We start from the raw sequence: 20,000 nt of genomic DNA, 5'->3' as shown, positions 1-20,000 counted from the left end.
GAAGCCCACCCTTAGTCAAAAAGCTATTCTTGACAGGTGTTTAGCAGTTCATACATTTAAAGACTAAACCAAACAACAGAAAAAGAAGCTATTCACAACAGAGTGACATTGAGTATATCAACCACACTCCAGTGTAGGTCCTAAGCTTAAGAGTAGTTTGCCAACGCAAATCAAGGCCCCACGTTTTCCTTTTCTTTCTTCTTTTTTTTTTTTTTCCTTTCTTTCTTCTTTTTTTGTTGTTGTTTGTTCTAACAGAGAGGAAGAATAATGAAGTTCGGGTGGGTATGAAGGAGCATCTGGGAGGAGTTGGGGAGGGCAAAGAACACAATCAAAAAACATTACAGAAAATTCCCAAATATTAAATAAAAACATTAAAAGAGGAAAATATTCTTAAAACTCAGTATTTGGCAAACACAGAGCCTGGGTTTAATCCCTAGCACCTGGAGAAAGTGGTGATAGGCCTCAAGAGTAATTTAAAATGGTAAATAATCTGCACAGACATTCCTTGAGCTAATATACAAATGACCAAAATAAACACGTAAGACATAAAGACAGGCATGTTACCAGAGATCACAGGAGGCAAACTGAGATAGAATGATCATAAACTTACAGCCAATCTAGGTTATATAGTAAATTCTAGGATAGCCTAGGATACATAGTAAGACCCTTAGCATGGGGAGGGTGGGAGAGGAAAGGGAGGAGGAAGAATGGACAGAGAGAGGGAGCGAGGGAGGAAGAAAGAAAATGAGGAGCAATGACTTAAAGATCAGAGATTAAGAGTTCTAGTATTGGTTTGGACATTGTGGCACACATTCCAGGATAGCCAGAGCTATATATAGTAAGATAGTCTTCTCATAAAAAAGTATGCCAGCAATTACACTAAGCACTCATAATAGGTGATGCCCTCCTCTGGCCTTGAAGGACACCTGCACATAAATGTGCAACAAAGATGCATACACATAATATTTTTAAAAAATCTTTTTTAAAAAGAGAGGGCAAGTACAGGTGACATAGCTTATTAGCAAAATTTTGCGTGATAAAGAGTAGGGGTTCAACAAAGAACAATCAACATAGGGAGAAAAAGCATCTGAAGTTGCTGGACATTTCTGTTTCTAGGTTAATTTGTACTAAGTTTACTTTTTGATGCTGTGTACAATCCCTAGCACCAAAACCTGAACCAAGCATCCTATGAGAAAAATAAGACATTAATATTTCTGTTTTACATATTGGAATACACACCTATGAGGGAGGAGTCTACCCAAATGTGACCTGGCCACTAAGCTTTCAAACTGTACTAGCCACTCTATCAACACTACAAGAAACTCAACTGGCAATTCCTTTGTGGAAGTAAAACTTACCAGATAGAAAGGGGAACGAGGTGGCGGCGGGGGCTGGCGTCTAGGCCGGGGCCCACTGAACGAGGTAGCAGTGGGAAGAGGGCTGGGAGGACCAGAGCGCAAAGTCAGTGTCTCAGGCTCATCCTTGGGAACAGGTAGCCGGTTTACCATGGTGACAGGCAAGGAAGCGGCACCAGATGCAGAAACAAGGGAAGATGCCTGGGACGCTGGAGCCTGTGTTAAGGCTGGGGCCAGTGCTAACGTCTGGGTGGCAGATGGATCTAGAGTGGGCACAGGAACTGGAGCAGGGCTCAGGGTCAGTGTTTGCACCGAGGTTGGGACCAGGAGTGAAGCAGATGATGCTGCTGGAGCCAAAGTCAGTGTGTGAGCTGGAGCTGGGCCCACTGGAGAGCTTGGAGCCAGAGACAATGTTTGAGTTGGACCTACTGGTCCTCCTGGTGCTAAAGATAGTGTCTGGGCTGGTGTTGGTACCAGGGATGATGCTGGAGTCAATGACAATGTCTGAATTGGAAAGGGCCCTTGAGGGCTCCCTGTTCCCAAAGAATGTGTCTGAGACGGAGACAATCCACCAAGAGTGGGTGCTAAAGTTGGGGCTAGGGTCAATGTCTGAGTAGAAGCCAGGCTTGAGAGAGGTGATGAAACTGGGGTTGATACCAGAGTTTGAGTTGATGAGGGAGCCAACACAGAAGTTGGAGCGGATACCAATGTTGATGAGGGTAAAGGGGCTCCTGACATTGATGGTGGTGTCATAGCTGGAAGCGGAGTCTGTGATGCAGCCAGAACAGGAAGCGGAGCCAGAGGAGGAGTTGGAGAAGGGCCCAGGATTGTTGTCTGTGAAGCCGCCATAGGAGCCAGAGAGGTGGCTAAAGCCTGAGATGTAGAAGGTGCTGGAGCCAGAAGGGAAGCCTGAGCTGGAGCTGAACTTGGTGATATTGGGAACGGACTGGTCAGAGCCGAAGCTGGCACCAGGACAGGTGAGCATGCTGGGGCCACAGCTGAGTTCAATCCTGGAACATGTGAAGAGGTGGTAGCCAACAACAGAGAGTGACCAGATGTCTGAGGTGGGGACAGAGCTGGAGTAGTAGCCAAACCTAGAGCCAAGGCTGACACCGACGGAGAAACCCCAGCTGATGCCAAAGGTGGTCCAGAGGCTGCTGAGACAACAGCTAGTGCTGGGGTCACACCGGTCAGCAGGGCTGGACCTAAGTCTGAAACAGGCAAGGGGGCTGTGATGGGAATAGTTAGTGGGGCAGAGGCAGGGACAGGAAGTGTAGTAGGGACAGAGATGGGAAGTGAAGACGACACAGGGACTGAGACTGTAGAGGACACCACAGGACTAGAAAGGGGAGAGGAATTGTGAATTGTCATCGAAGAAGAGGCTGGCCCAGGGAGTGAGGACGGCATGTGCAGAGAGGAAGAGATGGTCATGGGAGCAGCTCCGGGTGCTGAAGCTGTGGAGACACAGAGGACAAGTTAGCTTGATGAAGAATTATTTTTCTGCTCCTACTACTCCTATCCTGTCCCATCCTTTCCACTAATCCGTAAGCTTCACTAATTTTCCAGGCAGCCTTCAGTCCCATAACACAAGGTCAAAGTTTAAGAAATAGGGTCACTTGACCTTTCTAGGAAGATTCTAAGTAATATATCTTTGATTAAGTCAAGGCTTGAAATTCATAGCAAATTAAGACAATATGCTAACAAAGGAATCCACTGTGACTAAGAAAACTTAAGGACTACCAATGTCTCATTCATGTTTGATAAAAATTTCTGGCCTTGGCCATTATGAACTCACCACTGACTTCAGGCGAAGGACTGTGGACCAGCTTGAGGAGGGGCCTCACCAGAGTGGGCGTGGGGATGGGAGTACGAGTAGTACCCAGAGTAGGTGATGTCAGACGGCTAGGGGTTAATGTAGGGCGTGGTGTCAACACAGCTGGAAGACCAGAACTTGAAGGTCGGGGTGCTGGTGCCAGTGGTGGAACAGGAGTCAATCCATCCCGAGGGGCCTGTCTCACTACAATCTTCACCACGCCTGTATTGTTCACCATGGATGGTGGCACTGCAAGAGGAAGCTACATTGAGAGGAAGGTAGAAAAGAAACAAGAGACGCAAAGGATGGAAGAAATCCAGGGGAAAGGAAAAGTGGCAGACAGATACTAGAGATACTGACTAGAGAAACAACACTGAGGGAAGGCTAGACACATAGTAGGCCCAGGGCATGCCTGAAAGGACCAAGGCCAAGTAAGGACTGAGTAAATACAAAGGCCAAGAGCCTCACCCTGGTTAGCAGCAAGCGGAAGGCTGAGGCCAGTGGGGGCAGGGGTGGTGCTGGGGGTCGAAGGCAGCACAGAGACAGGGGTGGGGCCAGGGGTCGGGGCCACGGCCTGGATGAGGGCCACATGGGCAGGCTGGCTGATGAGGTGGTGCTGCCCCCCTGCTGACACCAGGTGCACCACATTCCCTGGGTTAAGGGAAAACAGAGAGGGAGAAAGAGAGAGAGAGAAAGAGAGAAAGATAGAGACACACACACCTATCAGCCTGAGGGCAGAGGCAAGAGCAAGAGAGAGAATAGGCAGGAAGTAACAGCTCTAGAATCATCTTTTCCCATTTTTAGCAAAGACCCCTTCCAACCATACCCTCTGGCCCTACCCACCAAAGCTAAGAAACATTAAGGCTGACATCTAAAAAGAATCACACAAAGACAGAGTAAGGAGGAAAAAGGCAGGACAGGGGGTGGGTTTTACCTACTTTGCAGCGGGCGGGGCTGCCCCACAGCAAGCTGGCGCACCTGGGCACCAGTCAAAGTCAGTTTGTTGCCCTGGATTTGGAAGGTGAGAGGTTTGCTTCCCCCAGCACTAGTCACTGGACGTTGTGCCAAGGAAGCCAACTGTCCAATGCTGACCACTTCTCCAGCTACAAACAAAGAAAGACTTATATACACAGGGCACATGTCCAAAACCACATCTCAGATCCCCACCAAGTATGTATCACTTCTGAATCTAAATCTTCCCCAAAATTTGCCATGTTTAACAAAGTAAACCTCCACTGAGAGCTTTGTGGCCAATGAATGCCATTCATTTGTCTGTAATCTCCTTTACATTCTCTAATGGCCTGCTACCAGTCAGATAACCACTACTTCTTGCTCTGTACCACCTTTTGACTTTCTCCAGAAAACTGAACTCTGGCCTTCCACATGCTGGTTAAGGAGTTTACCACTGACTGGGTCAGCACCACCCTCCAAGTATTTACCTTGCTGAGCTTACCACCATTTACTCATCTATAGGCCACCTCTCCCACAGAATAAACTGTGAATTCCTTGATGTCTCTTAATTATGACTGAAAATTATTGCACAAAATATCTAATGTGAATTAGCTGTCCAAATTTTTATATTCTCTTGTCCCTCTTTTTCTACAGCTCTCTAGCATAAAGACCCTCATATGGCCCTGATAACTTACAAGGCAGACGAGCCTGCATCTCAGGAGATAAGATGAGGCGTTGTGGTGTAGAATTCGGAGCTGGCACTGCTGTAGTGGTAACAGTTGCTATGGTGGAAGAGGTGGTGGTAGCAGCAACGGGAGATAAAGTGTAGCCTGGTGGCACTGTGAGGGGCTTCAACAGGCTGGAGGAACCTGGAGGTGGAGCTGGGCTCAGCCGAACTGGGGCAGGTGGGGCTGGCTTCAGTGACAGGGTTGGTGTGGGAGGCCGTGAGGTGCCACTCATGACTCCCATGGGGGATGGCAACACTGCAGATACAAACATCTGTCAGATACATCTTGACAAACACCTTAGCTGGGCTGAAATGCCTCCTTATTACCATTCCTTCTAGCCTATTGAACACTATGCTCCCTAATCTTTGAACTATTTAATTTCACTATTTCATACCCAGAAGTAATCCCATGACACTTGGTTTCCTTTTAACTCACCCTGGGGGAGAGGACCAGTATTTGGCTGCAAGGGAGACAAGAGAACAGGTCCAGGCGGCCGGGATGCAGGAACAACTGGGGTTCCAGCAGGCGAAGCCGACACCATGAGTGGTGTTGGCAACACTGGAGGAACTGGACCAAGAGTGGGCTGGGTTGAGACCTCAGGGCCTGGAGGGGGGCGGACTGGGACAGGGCCAAGGGGAGCCCGTGGGCTGTTCACCACCACCACTGTACGTCCTTCTTGCTTGGGCACTGGCTGCAGCATCCTACGAGTAAAAATCAAAGGGTTAAATAGGTACAAAAGGAAAATAAGTAACAAAAGAAATTAAGAGAAGATAGAAAGCCTATACAAGCAAAAAGAAAAGAGACCATCTTAAGGATAAAGCACGGCAAGGAATCGGAGATAACCAGAAAGTACCAAGAAGAGAGAACAAAAACACCAGCAACAAAGGAATACCTCCCAGAGTTCTCTAGTCCTTCTGTTTCTTCAACCCCTGTACTGAAAAACACTCTGATGAAAGCTGCATAAGCTAACTTAACTTACAAGTTCTCTATTCTAATTCCTCTATTTATTTCAAGAAACCCATCCCCTTATTCCTTAATACATGTACCTGTTGACCTTCATCTTGACTGGCTTGGGACGAGGTGGGGGATCAGGAGCAGTAGCTATCTCTAATAGTATGCGGCGGGAAAGACGGTGGCGGGGCAGAAATGTGTCAGCCTCGTATCTAGAGACTCGACCCTCCAGGCCAATAAGATCAAATCGACCCATGTCAATTTGCTGCCATACAGAAAAAACACAAAGCACACTATCAATAAAACCATTTTGGTAATAATGTCTTGGATATGACACCAAAAGTAAAAGTAACAAAGAAACCAACAAAGTGGACATTAAACAATTTAAATGATGTGTATAGAAGAACACAGAGTAAAGACAACCCATAGAAAAAATAAAGTATTTATACATCACATACCTAACAAGAGGTTAATTTCCAAAATATACAAAACATTCCAGCTTAATGACAAAACTGATTTAAAGATAACCAGTCACCAATGTCTTGGATACAAACATTTCCTATGACATATAAATGATCAATAAGCACATGAAAAATGCTTAATATAATTATTAGAGAAATGCAAATCGAAACTAAAATAAATTAACATTTCACACATTAACATGGCTACTACTTAAAAAGAACCCTTTGGAAAGGATGTGAACAGAACCCCTGTAACATTGCTGATAGAAATGTAAAATAAATGTGAAATATATAGCAGCAACTAGGGATAAATGAGGCAGCTCTTCACAACATTAGAAATAGAATTACCACATGATGCAACTTCATTTCTGGGTACAGACTCAAAATAGAAAGCAGGGACTCAAACAGACTATCTGTACGTTTATGGCAGCATTATTCATAAAAGCTGAAAGGTAGGTTGGGTGTGGCAATGAAGGCCTGTAACCCCAGCATTCAAGAAGCTGAGAGATCCTGGGTTCAAGGATGACCTGTACACAGCCACACCTGGTCTCAAAAATTTAATTCATTTAAAAATTAGAAACAAGTCGTATGTCCATTGAGAGATAAATAAATAAAATGTGGCATTATCCACACAATGAAATTCTATTTAGTCTTAAGAAATCTGTCTGAGAAGAGCATTTGAAGCCCTGTTTGGCTTTGGCTTCTCCAACAAAAACTCTCACCTGGAATTCCTTGATTTCCACCCTGCTGGCCAGCCCTACAAAAACTCCCAGGCAGCTAGCCCCCACAGTGAGCCAATTCTTCAAAGTCAAAGTAAGGCTAGCATATATTCTGGAAGAGAAGTGAGCAAGTGAAGTGGACAAAATTGTGGGCCTGGTTGAGTCCTAGTTTCAGTTGCCCTCCCCTAAACAGGACAACTGATTAGTGTGGAGTGGAATCCTATATACTTAATAGCCATGTAGTGAGAAGGCACTTAATTCCACTGCAATGGACATTAATGACCCATCCTGGGATAGTGCCAATTCTAGCTTCTAAGCTATGAAGGGAAACCCAGGTTTTGTTTTGCTATTTTCCAATGGATAAAAGAGGGAATATGGGAAAGGGTCAGTAAGAATTTCAGATTTCTTAACTAGTCAGTCTCAAGGACACTGCTTAAATGTATAAAGGGAACAAGAGGCTCAGCTATTGTCAAGGTTTACATGGAAAAATGGCTCCATGATTCTGACAGAAATCCCAAAAGTAAGTCTGCTATTTTCCCTCAGTTGTTGACTTTGAACTAGGGATTTCCTAGTCCATTTGTAAATGTGAAACTGAGATTATAGGCCCTTTCTGCACTTCAAGAATAAAGAAGCTATTTCCCTAGCTAGCCTCTATCTAGCTTACACTGGAGAATGCAAATACATACTAACAAAGTATTTTGTGGTGAACATTTCACTATACATTTTTAAACTACAGCATTTTAATGATCAAGGTCTTTTATTTGGGGAAGTTGCTACATGTAAAGTTTATTATAAATAATGCTACTAAATGCTGGGGTTACCAACTATGCCACTATGCTCTGACTGATAAAAATACCTTCACTTTTTTGTTTGTTTGCTTTGTTTTTCAAGACAGGATTTTTCTGAGTAGCTCTTGATGTCCTGAACCCAACTCTTCAGACCAGGCTGGCCTTGAATTCAGAGATCCACCTACCTCTGCTGGCATTAAAGCAGCCACTGGCTGGCTAAAAGTACCTTCATGTTTTTAGTATTAGGAGCAGGCTTATCAAAGTCTCAGATACTGCAGAAGTAGGCTAAAACTATACAGTTGAGGATGAGCTTGAAGTTTTGATTCTTTTACCTTCACACCTCACAAACATGGTCCCACTATGTTCAGCTGATACAGTAATGGGGCTTGAGCTCACTGCTTCATGCAAGCTAGGCAAGAACTCTACCCAAGCTAAACTCCAGGCCTACCATTTTCTTTAAAAAGTTAAATTAGCTTAAAAATTGGATGGGGGAGAATTTTTTACACATGCCACTGTGTTGGTAGACAGGTACATTAGGATTCCATTTTATCACATACTCAGAATAGTAACAAAGTAGAATGGTAGATGTTAGGGGATGGGTAAAACTGAACGATATATATATATATAAAATACAGTGTACCAGCTTAAGAAAATAGAGGCAGTTCTGAGGATGGAGATGACTACACAACATAAATGCCCTTGAGATCACTAAAATGTAAACTTAAAATTGGTTAGAATAGTAATTTCGATGAATGTATTTCACCACAATTATAAAATTAGGGGATTCAGGAGTACCAGGACATGCTGTAATCCTAGCATGTAGAAGGTGGAGGCAGGCAGAACAGGAGTTTCAAGCTATCCTGGAATAGGTAAAATAATTTCTTAAAAAGGTGGGAAAGAGCCAGGCCTAGTGGCATGTGCCTTTTATCTCAGTACTGGAGGCGCAGAGGCAGGGGAATCTCTTTAAGTTTGATGCCGGAGTGGTCTGTATAGTGAGTTCCAAACCAGCCAAGAATACACAGTAAGACCCTGTCTTTAAAAAAAAAAAGAGGGGGATGGGGGGAGAGGAAAAGTAGTATTTGCCAAATAGTAATAGATATTACAGACTTGTTTTCAAAAGTATTAGCTTCATTTTCAAACACGCTGTAACCTAGGCTTTATAATCCTTGCTTTGATGGACAAGGACACTTAGTTCAATAATTTAATTTGCCATAGGTCACATGACTAAAGAACAATGATGCTATGAAAATAGTATTGAGTTGATAAAATAGGGAAATAGTAAATGTGTAAAAGGTCAGACCTTAAAGTGGAGGCAGAAAGTTTGTATAATAAAACCACTAACCTTAGGGGCAACTACATACCTGGAGTGGATGAACTTCAGTGGCCCTCAGCACCAGAGACGCGGTGCTAAAGCAGATGCCTGGGGTGATGAACGGGGAGGTAACAGGTCGAGGGTCAAATAGATTTGGATGATTGCAGACTTTCCGCAACTGCATCAAAATGTTGATGACACTCATAAAATGGCCTGTAGCTAGTGTCTCCTTAGTTCTGGGGATAAAGAAATAATAAATAAGGGACATTTGACAGCTACCTGGGTTCTACCAGAGTACCAGAATCTACCCTCAGTCCCTTCTTACGTAGTCTGTGCCATGAAGTCATCATAGAGGCAGCGCTGGCGCTTGGAGAGTCGGCACCGGATAACATGCTCATACTTTTTGGGCATCTGCTTCTCAACATCCACCTTAACTCGGCGCAGCAAAAAAGGTCGCAGAACCTAAAGGCAAACGAGCAGGGTGCTAACAGAGTGGGCACTATGCTCCCCATAGTCTTCCTACATAGGTCTTGGCTCCAGGATAGGCAAAGTACTGGCTTAATTCACCAGAAAATAGTCATCAGGCATGCCAGATATTAAATACACCCAGACACAAAGTCTCCTCTCATGTAACTTACTGTTTATAGAGAAGACAAACACAAAGATAATTATAAACAACATACAAAGATGAACCTAGGGCAAAGTAGCTTTGAAAGACAGATGATTCAAATTACAATTGGAAGAAAAACTATTTGTTATGTTACATGCTGCAAAAATAAACCAGGCTGGGACTGCTGGGATTAAAGCTGTGTGCTGCTACCATCACCACCTGGTATGAGGTGTGAGACAGTGTTAGCATTCTTAATAGGCCTAAAGGCCCTGGATTCAATTGCCAATACTTAAAAAATAAAAAAAACAAAGAAGTGGCCTTGACATTCTAGATTTCTAGAGGCAAATAAATCTGCAATCACAAGATAAAAAAAAAAAAAAAAAAAACCTCCTAAGAGCAAAGGCAGGTTTGTGAGTTCAAGATTGATCTACATATCAGTTCCAGGACAACCAGAGTTATGTAGAGAGACCCTGCTCAAGAACAGATCTCAGGACACACTCTTCAGTATCAACTAAGATAAGAGACTTAAAAAGAAAAAAGTAATCATTAATACTTCCTGGTTTCATAGGGCATCATGGTGTAAGCCTTTAATCTTGGGAGGCAGAGGCAGGCAGATCTCTGATAGTTCAAGGTCAACTTGATCTAGAGAATAAATTCCAGTACAGCTAGGGCTACACAAAGAAACCCTATCTCTAAAAACCAAAAGAAAGGGAGGGTATGTGTGTGTCTCAGAATGTTGAAGCTAGCTGTTCAAAACCTGGAAGAACCAGAGACAACCACCACACTCCCACAAAAATAGAGAGCCAAGAGATACAATTCAATAATACAGTAATGCTCTAGATTTAATTTCCAGTACCATAAAAGAGTGGCACATGCCTTTAACCTTGGCGCTTAGAAGGCAGAGGCAGGGGGATCTCTGTGAATTCAAGGCCAGCCTGCCTAGTCTACATACGGAGTTCCAAGACAGCCAGGCCTATGTGGAGAGAACCTTGTTTCAAAACAAACAACAATAACCACATCACATTAAATAAATTCAGATTAGGGCTAGAGATGGTTCAGTGGTTGAGAGCAAAGCTTGCTCTTACGGAGAATCTGGGTTCAATTCCTAGCATTACATCGTGGTTCACAACTATCTTCAATCACATTTCCACAGTATCTACACTCTTCTGACTTCCTTGAACACTAGGCATGTACATAATATATGCAGAGGAAAACACTATACACACAAATTTGTCCATATAAAGTGAAATCATAGCACATTTCAAGACCCAACAAAAAATAAGAAGAAAACATCTCCAACTATAGAAAACAAATAATAACTAAGTCAAGGCTGCTCAGCCTGGCAATATTCTCTTCAGCACTACAGCTTGACAACTTAGTTTAGCCTAACACTGACTTCTCCCTTTAAAAGCCTTACTAGAGGGTTGGGGATTTGGCTCAGTGGTAGAGCACTTGCCTAGCAAGCGCAAGGCCCTGGGTTCGGTCCCCAGCTCCGGAGGGAAAAAAAAAAGCCTTACTAGGCACCGCTTTAACTTTTACTATACTTATTGTATACAGGTCCTACCTTGTGGAGGCGTTTGACTAGACCTTCATTATATTCTTGGCTTCCCTCAATCATGCCAGTTAGAGGGTTAGAGAACCATTCCTTAAATTCTCGGTGAGACTGGAAGACATGTGGCATCAAAAAATGCATCAAGGACCACAGCTCCATGAGGCTATTCTGCAAGGGAGTTCCTGTGAGGAGCAGGCGCCTCTGGCTGTAAAGACAAAAGGAATTAGGACAGACATAGTACAGACATAGTAAAATTTCAACTTTCTAAGCATTCTTAATATAGCTGTCCCAGGCAGCCAGCACTTCTTGCCAAGATAAGTCTCCTATGAATCTCTATATTCATCTTTACCTGTTAAAGTTGAGCAGTGACTGCCACCGTTGGGACTTGAAATTTTTGATGTTCTGAGCCTCATCTAAAATGAGATAGCGCCAATTCTTTCGACGAAAAGCCTGGTGATCCTGCAGTACCAGCTTGTAAGATGTGATACACACATGGAAAGCATTGGGCTTGGTCCAGCCCTAAGAGTCAAATAGAAAACAGCTTATGACAAGATAAAAAACAAAACAAAACAAAACAAAACAACAACAACCAACCACAAGGGGAATGGGAAGACATGTTAAAGCACTCGAGTACAGAAATCAAACAGTACCAGCAAGAGAACTGAGCAACAGGAAAGTGAGGCAAAGTAATTCATGTGAGGAAAGAATCTAAAACTGAAGGAAACACCAATAAGGGAAGTGATCACATGGAAGACCAAACCTGCCGCTTGAGCTTCCTCTCTTTCTGAGCTCCATAGTAAGTGAGGATTTTAAAACTGGGGCACCAACGTTTCAATTCCATCTCCCAGTTCAACATCACGCTGGTAGGAACAATGATTAAATGGGGACCCCAGTTACCTGTTGAGCAAAAAAGACATAGTAAGACTATGTAAATCTTGCAGCTCTGGTTATATAACCCTAACTAGTAGTATCTTTCTGATAATGCTTAAGACCTCAGCACCTATGCTGTTCTCTTTATGTAGATACTGACTGGACTCAATGAGGCTACCAAGACAGTAATAAGGGAAACAAGTAATTCACTTTCCTACAGGTAAAATCATCACTGAATAAGCTCCTCCCAGTAATTAGCCACAGAGATTCCAAAGGAGGAAAAAAATTACCTTTCTCACAGGCCAAGTGAGCAAGCAAAGAGATGGTCTGGATTGTCTTTCCCAGTCCCATCTCATCTGCAAGAATACCATTCAGCTTCTTCTCATACATGGTAACCAGCCAGTCAAGGCCAATGTGTTGGTACTCTCGGAGCTGGCCCCGAAGGAGTAGTGGAATAGGTGTCTTCACCTAATAGAAAGGGAGTTATCACACAGGGTGGAGAAGAGGCATTTGTTAGTAGCAAACAGTAAGTCAAGATATGAGAAAGTAGAACTATAGCCTGTAGGTACCTGGGTAGTAGCCAAAGTATAACCCTTGGGCTGGAGACTTTCAGCTGCTGCAGCAATATCAGTAATTTCTTTCTTGGGCCCTAGAGTGGTCGTGGGACCAGGGGTGGGAGGTCCACTGCCCCCATCTACTTCACTCCTTTCATCATCCCGAGCAAGCAAGTATTCTACTCCAAAATCATCATCATCATCATCTCCCTCATCTTCTTGTTCTTCATCTGCTTGGCTCTGTGACTGAGCATCCTCAGACTCATCAGACTCAGATTCTTCTGACTGTGAACTCCCACTCATTTCTTCCTCTGAATGTTCATCTTCCTCATCCTCACTATGCTCCTCAGCAGAGTCTAAATGAGAAGACCAAAGCTTGGTAAAAACTATTCCTCCAACACCAGCCCTTCCCAGTTGCCCTTTAAACCAAGTATTTACCTGACTGACTGCTACTATCTTCTTGAGCTGCCTCTTCAACGTCTCTTGTTTCTTCTAATTCACAGTCAGAACTATTGGCCTCAACCTCCTCTTCATCTTCACTGTTCCCCGAGCCTGGAGCGGAGGCATCATAGGCATAGGCCCCTGCATACTGCTGCAGTAGCTCCTCCATAGAAAGCTCACCTGATAGGGTAGAGGAGTAAACACTTGGTTCCTCTGAGAGGATTGGAAACAGGTATTTTAGTGGTACTGGTTTATTTTACCCAGGTCTATAGGAAGACTAGTTTTTAGCTTTAGCACTAGCTAATAAATCCAATCCTGGTATCAACCATAGTAGGTACAGCATGCTCCTGAGAAGAACAGTATCTACACCTGTGAACTTCCCCTCACTGCTGGTAATTTATTATCTGTCAATAGCACACAGACCAAATATTAATTAATCAGAATTATGTATCTATAGAAGTGGGCAATGACATGGGCCATTAAGTGGGGACTGTGTGCATTTAAACTCCAGGTTTTAGACTTTTCTATTTTTATGTTGCACTGTTCTGCAAATGCTCAATCTCCTTTCCATGGTGTCTGATCTCATCACCATAGTTTTTCTTCGAGGCAGTTGCTTTCTAGTTTTCTCTCAGAGGTGTCAATCCTCTTCAGGTTTCTCACTGTTTCCAAGGGCTCAAGCCTCAGTTTGCAGGACTCTCACTCCCCAGGTGTCAAGCCATGCCTGAGCCACCAATGCTGAGCCTTCTGCTGTCTCTTGAGGCACTAAAACCCCTTTTAAAATTTTGGTCAAATGTTACTAATATCCTGCTACAGTGGTGATTCCTTCAACTGAGATCTCAGTTCAATCTCCTATCATAATCACAACACTTTCTACTTTTAAGTGCCTTTCATTTATATATCTTTTTGTTGTTATACATATGCAATAATCAGCAATTGAAGATAGGGAGATAAAAATATGGCTTATTGTATATTTATCCACCAATATTCTGCACAGTAGAGACAGCAAGCAGATTTTCTGTAAAATATCTGGTAAATGTCACCTTCTCGAGCCAACTCGCTCAGTTCCATGGCATGATCCACCTCCCCTTCCAACTGCTCTTCAGCTGCTATCGTGTCCTCTTCATCCTCTGCTACAAAGAGAATGACATTTCCACTGGTGAGCCCACCAAAGGATGGTTCCAAAAGCATGGTAACACACATAGTCCTGGTCATAATTTCAGTGAAAAAGAAAATAAAGGCATGGATGTAGGAAAGGGATTTGTAGGGAAGATGGAAGGTTGATAGAGGTGGAAGGTAAGAGAAATCAAAGTGTATCTTATACATTTATTGAAATGTCAAAAAAACAAAGATTGATTAAAAGAGAGAGAGCAAGGCATCGCTGACACATGTCTTTAATCCCAGCACTTGGGAAGCAGCCATAAATGAATCTCTGTAAGGTCGAGGCTAGCCTAATCTATATAGAGTTCCAGGACAGCCAAGGATACATAATATAGACCCTGTTTCAAGAAAACAAAGAAAGCAACAAAAAAAATGACAGAAGAGGCCTGACCTTCATCTTCATTAGCAGTGAACTCTTCATCATCTTCATCTGGATGCCAGCACTGTTTGTTACACTGTGTGACAGAGGAAGATGGAGGGTCTACCTGTTTGGGAAAGGGTAAAGAGGGGAAGAATTTAACATCTGAGCACAAAGTTGAAAGGGTGTTGTGGTGAGACTTTAATCCTAGCACCGGGGAGGCAGAGGCAGCTCTTGAGTTGGAGGCCAGCCTAGTCTACATAGTGAATTCCGGGTCAGCAGAGTCAAAAAACAACAAACAAACAAGGCCCTGTGTGATGCACATACATACCTTTAATATCAGAACTCAGGAGGTAGAAATAAGGGGGATCTCTAAAGTCAGTTCCACTGTAGCCAGGGCTATTACACAGAGAAACCTTAACTAAAATATCAAACCAAACAAAACCAAACACAAACAAACAAAAACCAAAACAAAGTAGAAAGACACAGACATATAGCTCAGAAAAGCATCACTGTTCCCTTGAGTAACAGCTGCCACTGGTATAGTGAGTGTCAGGGCAAGGATGTAATCAAGGGTTTTCTCTCAGCACCAGCTACCAAATCCTGACCCCACCGACAAAGGAAGGACCTGTGAAAAGTGCTAGAAAATAAATAAAGGGGGACCATTCCCTTAATCCAAGCTGTCTGTAGTTAGAGTTTTTGAATTTGAGGCCAGACTGGTCCACACAATGAGTTCCAAGCCAGACAGGGATACATAATGAGGCTCTCTTTCACCTCCCCTCCCCCACCAACCTCCCCCCAAAACCAAAACAACAACAAAAAAAACAAAAACAAGGGGTTGGGGATTTTAGCTCAGTGGTAGAGCGCTTGCCTAGGAAGCGCAAGGCCCTGGGTTTGGTCCCCAGCTCCGAAAAAAAGAACCAAAAAAAAAAAAAAACAAAACAAAAAAAAAAAAAAAAAAAAAAAAACAAAAAAAAAAAAAACCAAAAACAAAAACAAAAAAACCCCCAAAACCAAAACCAAAAAACAAACAAACCAAACCAAATAACTCCTCAACCCCACCCCCGTCAAAATAGCAAGCCTGACAACCAAAGCTCAATCCTTGGATAGGTAGGTTAGAATCAATGCCACAAAACTATTCTCTGACTTCCATATTTATACATACATAGACACAATCCTAATAATTTTTTATGTTAGCCTAATCTACATGAGTGCAAGGCCAGCCAAGACAACACAGTCAGACCCCGTCTCAAAAAATAAATAAAATGAAATTTAAAAAGAATTAAATCACGGGCTAGAATATTTTGTTGGTTAAGAACACTGTTCTGTTGCTAGAAGACCTAAGCTCAATTCCTTCTCAAGTGGCTCAAAACCATCCGTAACTCCAGGTCCAGGGGATCTAAGGATGCTAGCCTCTGCTGGCATCTGCTACGGTGTATGCCTATCCATACCCAGAAATAAAAATCTGTGTTTATAATTACAAATAAAAGACATCATAAAAAAAAAATTATTTTTTTGGTTCTTTTTTTTCGGAGCTGGGGACTGAACCCAGGGCCTTGCGACTGAACCCAGGGCCTTGCGCATAAAAAATTTAAAATGACAATAATAGTAATTTAAAAAACAACCTTGAGATGCAGACATACAGACCAATGGTATAAAGTCCAGAAGATTTTTTTTTTTTTTTGAGACAAAGTCTCACTATGTATCTCATGCTGTCTTGGAATTACTACGTAGACCAAGCTGGTCTAAGATCCACCTGCCTCTGCCTCCTGAGTACTGGGATAAAAGTATATGACATTACATAAGCTCCAAAAACGATTTCTAAATTTTTTTTATTTATTTGTATATATGAATAGCTTGCCTTTATATACATTTGCACACCAGAAGAGGGCATCAGATCTCATTACAGATGGTTGTGAGCCACCATGTGGTTGCTGGGAATTAAACTCAGGACCTTTGGAAGAGAAGCCAGTGCTCTTAACCACTGAGCCATCTCTCCAGCCTCCCAAAAATGATTTTTAAGCTGACCACAACTCCCAAATTCATATCACCTAACACATAGTGCACACACACACACACACACACACACACACACACACACACACAAATAAATAAATCAAATAATTTGCACATTGTATATATATGCTTGTGGAAATCAGAGCTCATTGTTTGGTGTCTTCCTCAATCACTCTCCACTGAACTTGGAGCTCACTGATTTAGCTAGACAAGCAACCCTCCAGGACCCTCCGATCTCTGCTTCTTAAAGTTGAGACTACTATAACATACCACTACACATGCCTTTTTTTCATGTGGCAAACTGGGGTATGAACTCAAGCACTGTACCAACTAAGCTATCTCTCCTCAGTCCTCCCCTAGGAATTTTAAAAGTACAATAAATGCTTCCATTATATTATAAGAACCCTTGCTAGTTGCAGGCTTCAATTTGGTTTGCAAATGATCAACTCCCTAGCAATGAAACCCCAATTGTCCTTAACCCATATTCTTAAAACCATGGCTCAATCTATGCCCAGGATTTTAGAGCTGAAATTTTCCAGCTACTTCCCTTCTGAATCTTCCTTCCTATACCTCTTCTGTTTATACCTCCAAATCCTGAGAAGGCTCCTCTTCAATATTTTCCTCAGGCCCATCAGGGGTATCACTGTCATGAGAAGGTGTTTGAGAGGGGCTAAAAGGTCCACCCAATAGCTGAGGAGGGAGGGAACGGAGCAGCTCTTCCAGCGGCAGTTCTCCTTCGTGTCGAAGAAGTTCAATTTCACGTCTCTGGGTCTCTGCATCATTGCCTTCCTGCTGTTCTTCAACCTCTATGGTCTCCTCATCATCCTCCTCTTCTTCCTCTTGGGGTTGAAAGTCCCCATCTATAGCAGGAGAACAAGGTCACAAAGTCCACGGGCCCTGCAAGCCACAGGGTGGGTTTTTCAGCTCTGGAAAGGGCACTTGGGGAAGAGTAACAGGACCAAAGAGCACACACACCTTCATCATCCAGCCGAGAAACAGGGGGTGGAGGACTGGATGCTGCTGAGGAAGAACCAAGACAAGGGGAGGAGCCAGCTTTGCTGGAGGCTAGTGGCTGGTTAAGGCTCTGAGACAGAAGGTCTGAGTACTTCTCAGTTTGCCCTACAATGAAGTCCAGGTGCAGGTCCAAGGCCTTCTTACGTTTTTCTTCAAGACGAGACTGTTGTTTGAATTGTACCACCTACCATAATCACAAAAGACATCAGTCACCCACATAATCACTTGTTTATATACTCTTAGTCAACTACTTAGGGATAATACAGTTATGCCAGACTTTAGCCTGGCCATTCAGAAAAAGATAAAAACTCTTTAAGGGGCCTCTGATGTATACAGTACTTCTGAAAAACAAAACAAAACAAAACAAAACAACAACAACAACAACAACAAAACAAAAACAAAAAACACCAATCCCAAAACAACAACAAAAACAGCCAGAAACTGAATAAAAGTATCTAGGAGCTGGAGAACACTACCAGCTTAGTTTGGATGTTTAAAAGAGCACTGACTGCTCTTCCAGACGTCTTGAGTTCAATTCCCAGCAACCACATGGTGGCTCACAACCATCTGTAATGGGATCTGATGTACTCTTCTGGTGTGTCTGAAGACAGCTACAGTGTACTCATATAAATAAAAATAAATATTTAAAAAAATTAATAATAAAGTAGTCAGTCAGTGGTGGCACACACATTTAGTATCAGCAGAGGCAGGCAGACCTCTTTAATTCAGGACCAGTTTGGTCTACAGAGTGAGTTCCAAGACAGCCAGGTTTACAGAGAGAAGCCCTGTTTTCAAAAACCAAAATAATCCAAACAATCAAATTATAAACAAGAGTATGTGCGGCTACCAGTGTTGGTCAGTAGGAGAGCACATGCCTAGCATATGCATAGTCCTAGGTTTGGGTGGGGGTTTGGGAAGGGTGGTGTTGTCTTCTTTAACTACTAATAAGGAGAATGGCAGAAGTAGAAAGAAATCATGTGTGATTGGCCAGGTGTGTGAACTAACCTCAAATAAAAATTATTCGAAAAAATTTGGAGGTTAAAAGACAGTGACCAAAGCACAAACTTAGCAACAGGAGGCTCTGGGTTAATAAAACTAAAACCATAGGTGGACATGGTGACACACACCTTGAATCCCAGCATTGGGGAGGCAAAGGCAGGCAGATCCCTGTTGTGTTTGAGGCCAGCCTGGTCTACAGAACAGCCAGAGCTATGTAGAGAGGCCTTATCCCAAAGAAACCAAAACAACAACAAAAACTAAACCTCAAAAACTTGAGGTTGACAAAATGGCTTAGTAGGTAAAGATTGCCAAGGCTAACAACCTGAGTTCAACTAGGACTCACAGGGTGGGAAAGAAAACCAACAACTTCCACAAATTGTCCTCTGATCCTCACACATCAGCTGTGGCTCATGTGCACCTAACATAAATAATTAAATTTTTAAAAAATGGGGATGATGGAGAGATGTCTCAGTGCTTAAGAGCATTTACTATTCTTACAGAGGACAGGAGTTTAATTCTCAGCACTCACATCAGGCAATTAACAACTGCCTGTAACTTCAGCTCCAGGAGACCCAACATCCTCTGGCCACCAAGGTCACCAGCATTCCTGTGCACATCATATACCCATATACAGACACACACATAATTTAAAAATGATGAATGTAAAGGTTTTTTAAACTGGGGACTAGAATGATGGCTCAGAGGTTAAGAGCATGTGTTGCTCTTCCCGAGGTTTGGTTCCCAACATTTGTATCAGTTCATTCACAATAACCTATAATTCCAGTTCCCAGAGGTCCAACTTGCTCTGGTAGGTATGTGGGTATCTATATGTACGTAGGGCACATAAATCTCCTATAAGCACACATACATGCATAAAACAAACAAATCTTCAAGTTTTTTACCTCCAGGCATAGTATTGAACATCCAGTCTAGAAAGGTAGAAGTAGGTAGACCTCAAGCCAGCCTGATTCATACAGGGAGTTCTAGGCTAGCCAAAGCTATATCTCTCACAAACAAATAAATGCCTAGGCATGCTGGCTGAATCAGGATTACACTCAGTTCAAGGGCAGCTTGAGTTACATGAATTCCAGGCCGATCTAGACTATAGTAAGACTTTGTCTCAAATGCACAAAAAAAGAACAGCAAGATGGCTCAACATCAAGACTAAAGGCCTGACTGAACTAAATCCTTGTGACTCACACAGCAGAAACAGAAAACAGACTAGACAGCCACAAACTGTCCTTTGACCTCCTATGTGTGACATGGTATGTCTCCTCAGCCCAAAACCAAATACACACATAATAAACAAATGTTAATCCCCCTTCCCTCCATTCTAGGTATTAAATGGCA

The 20,000-nt window shown here is 42.9% G+C and overlaps 1 protein-coding gene and 1 non-coding gene across 13 annotated transcripts in view; both read right to left on the bottom strand.

Annotated features, from left to right (window-relative positions):
- Srcap (Snf2-related CREBBP activator protein) overlaps positions 1-20,000 on the bottom strand; it is a 49,099-nt gene that overhangs the window by 18,010 nt on the left and 11,089 nt on the right. For 4 of the 12 annotated variants that reach the window (NM_001426934.1, XM_087572212.1, XM_087572216.1 and 1 more), the window contains 19 exons: positions 17,613-17,835; positions 17,223-17,497; positions 14,655-14,748; positions 14,146-14,235; positions 13,103-13,285; positions 12,680-13,020; positions 12,401-12,578; positions 12,001-12,137; positions 11,590-11,759; positions 11,253-11,445; positions 9,404-9,540; positions 9,128-9,314; positions 5,894-6,063; positions 5,283-5,548; positions 4,815-5,102; positions 4,107-4,271; positions 3,637-3,819; positions 3,151-3,417; positions 1,359-2,809 (listed from right to left, as the gene is read on the bottom strand). In NM_001426934.1, coding sequence (NP_001413863.1) covers positions 1,359-2,809; positions 3,151-3,417; positions 3,637-3,819; positions 4,107-4,271; positions 4,815-5,102; positions 5,283-5,548; positions 5,894-6,063; positions 9,128-9,314; positions 9,404-9,540; positions 11,253-11,445; positions 11,590-11,759; positions 12,001-12,137; positions 12,401-12,578; positions 12,680-13,020; positions 13,103-13,285; positions 14,146-14,235; positions 14,655-14,748; positions 17,223-17,497; positions 17,613-17,835 — 4,998 coding nt within the window. Of the gene's footprint in view, positions 1-1,358; positions 2,810-3,150; positions 3,431-3,636; positions 3,820-4,102; positions 4,272-4,814; positions 5,103-5,282; positions 5,549-5,893; positions 6,064-9,127; positions 9,315-9,403; positions 9,541-11,252; positions 11,446-11,589; positions 11,760-12,000; positions 12,138-12,400; positions 12,579-12,679; positions 13,021-13,102; positions 13,286-14,145; positions 14,236-14,654; positions 14,749-17,222; positions 17,498-17,612; positions 17,836-20,000 lie in introns of all 12 variants that reach the window. The other 8 variants (XM_087572221.1, XM_087572225.1, XM_087572236.1 and 5 more) reach the window with 5 other exon arrangements.
- Positions 15,132-15,265, bottom strand: Snora30 (small nucleolar RNA, H/ACA box 30). The gene has a single exon (XR_015655830.1). It is a non-coding gene; the product is annotated as a small nucleolar RNA SNORA30/SNORA37 family (small nucleolar RNA).

This window comes from Rattus norvegicus, chromosome 1 (genome assembly GCF_021556685.1).
Source record: "Rattus norvegicus strain SHRSP/BbbUtx chromosome 1, alternate assembly SHRSP_T2T, whole genome shotgun sequence".
Lineage (NCBI taxonomy): Eukaryota > Metazoa > Chordata > Mammalia > Rodentia > Muridae > Rattus > Rattus norvegicus.
This window is presented reverse-complemented; position numbering and strand designations above follow the sequence as displayed.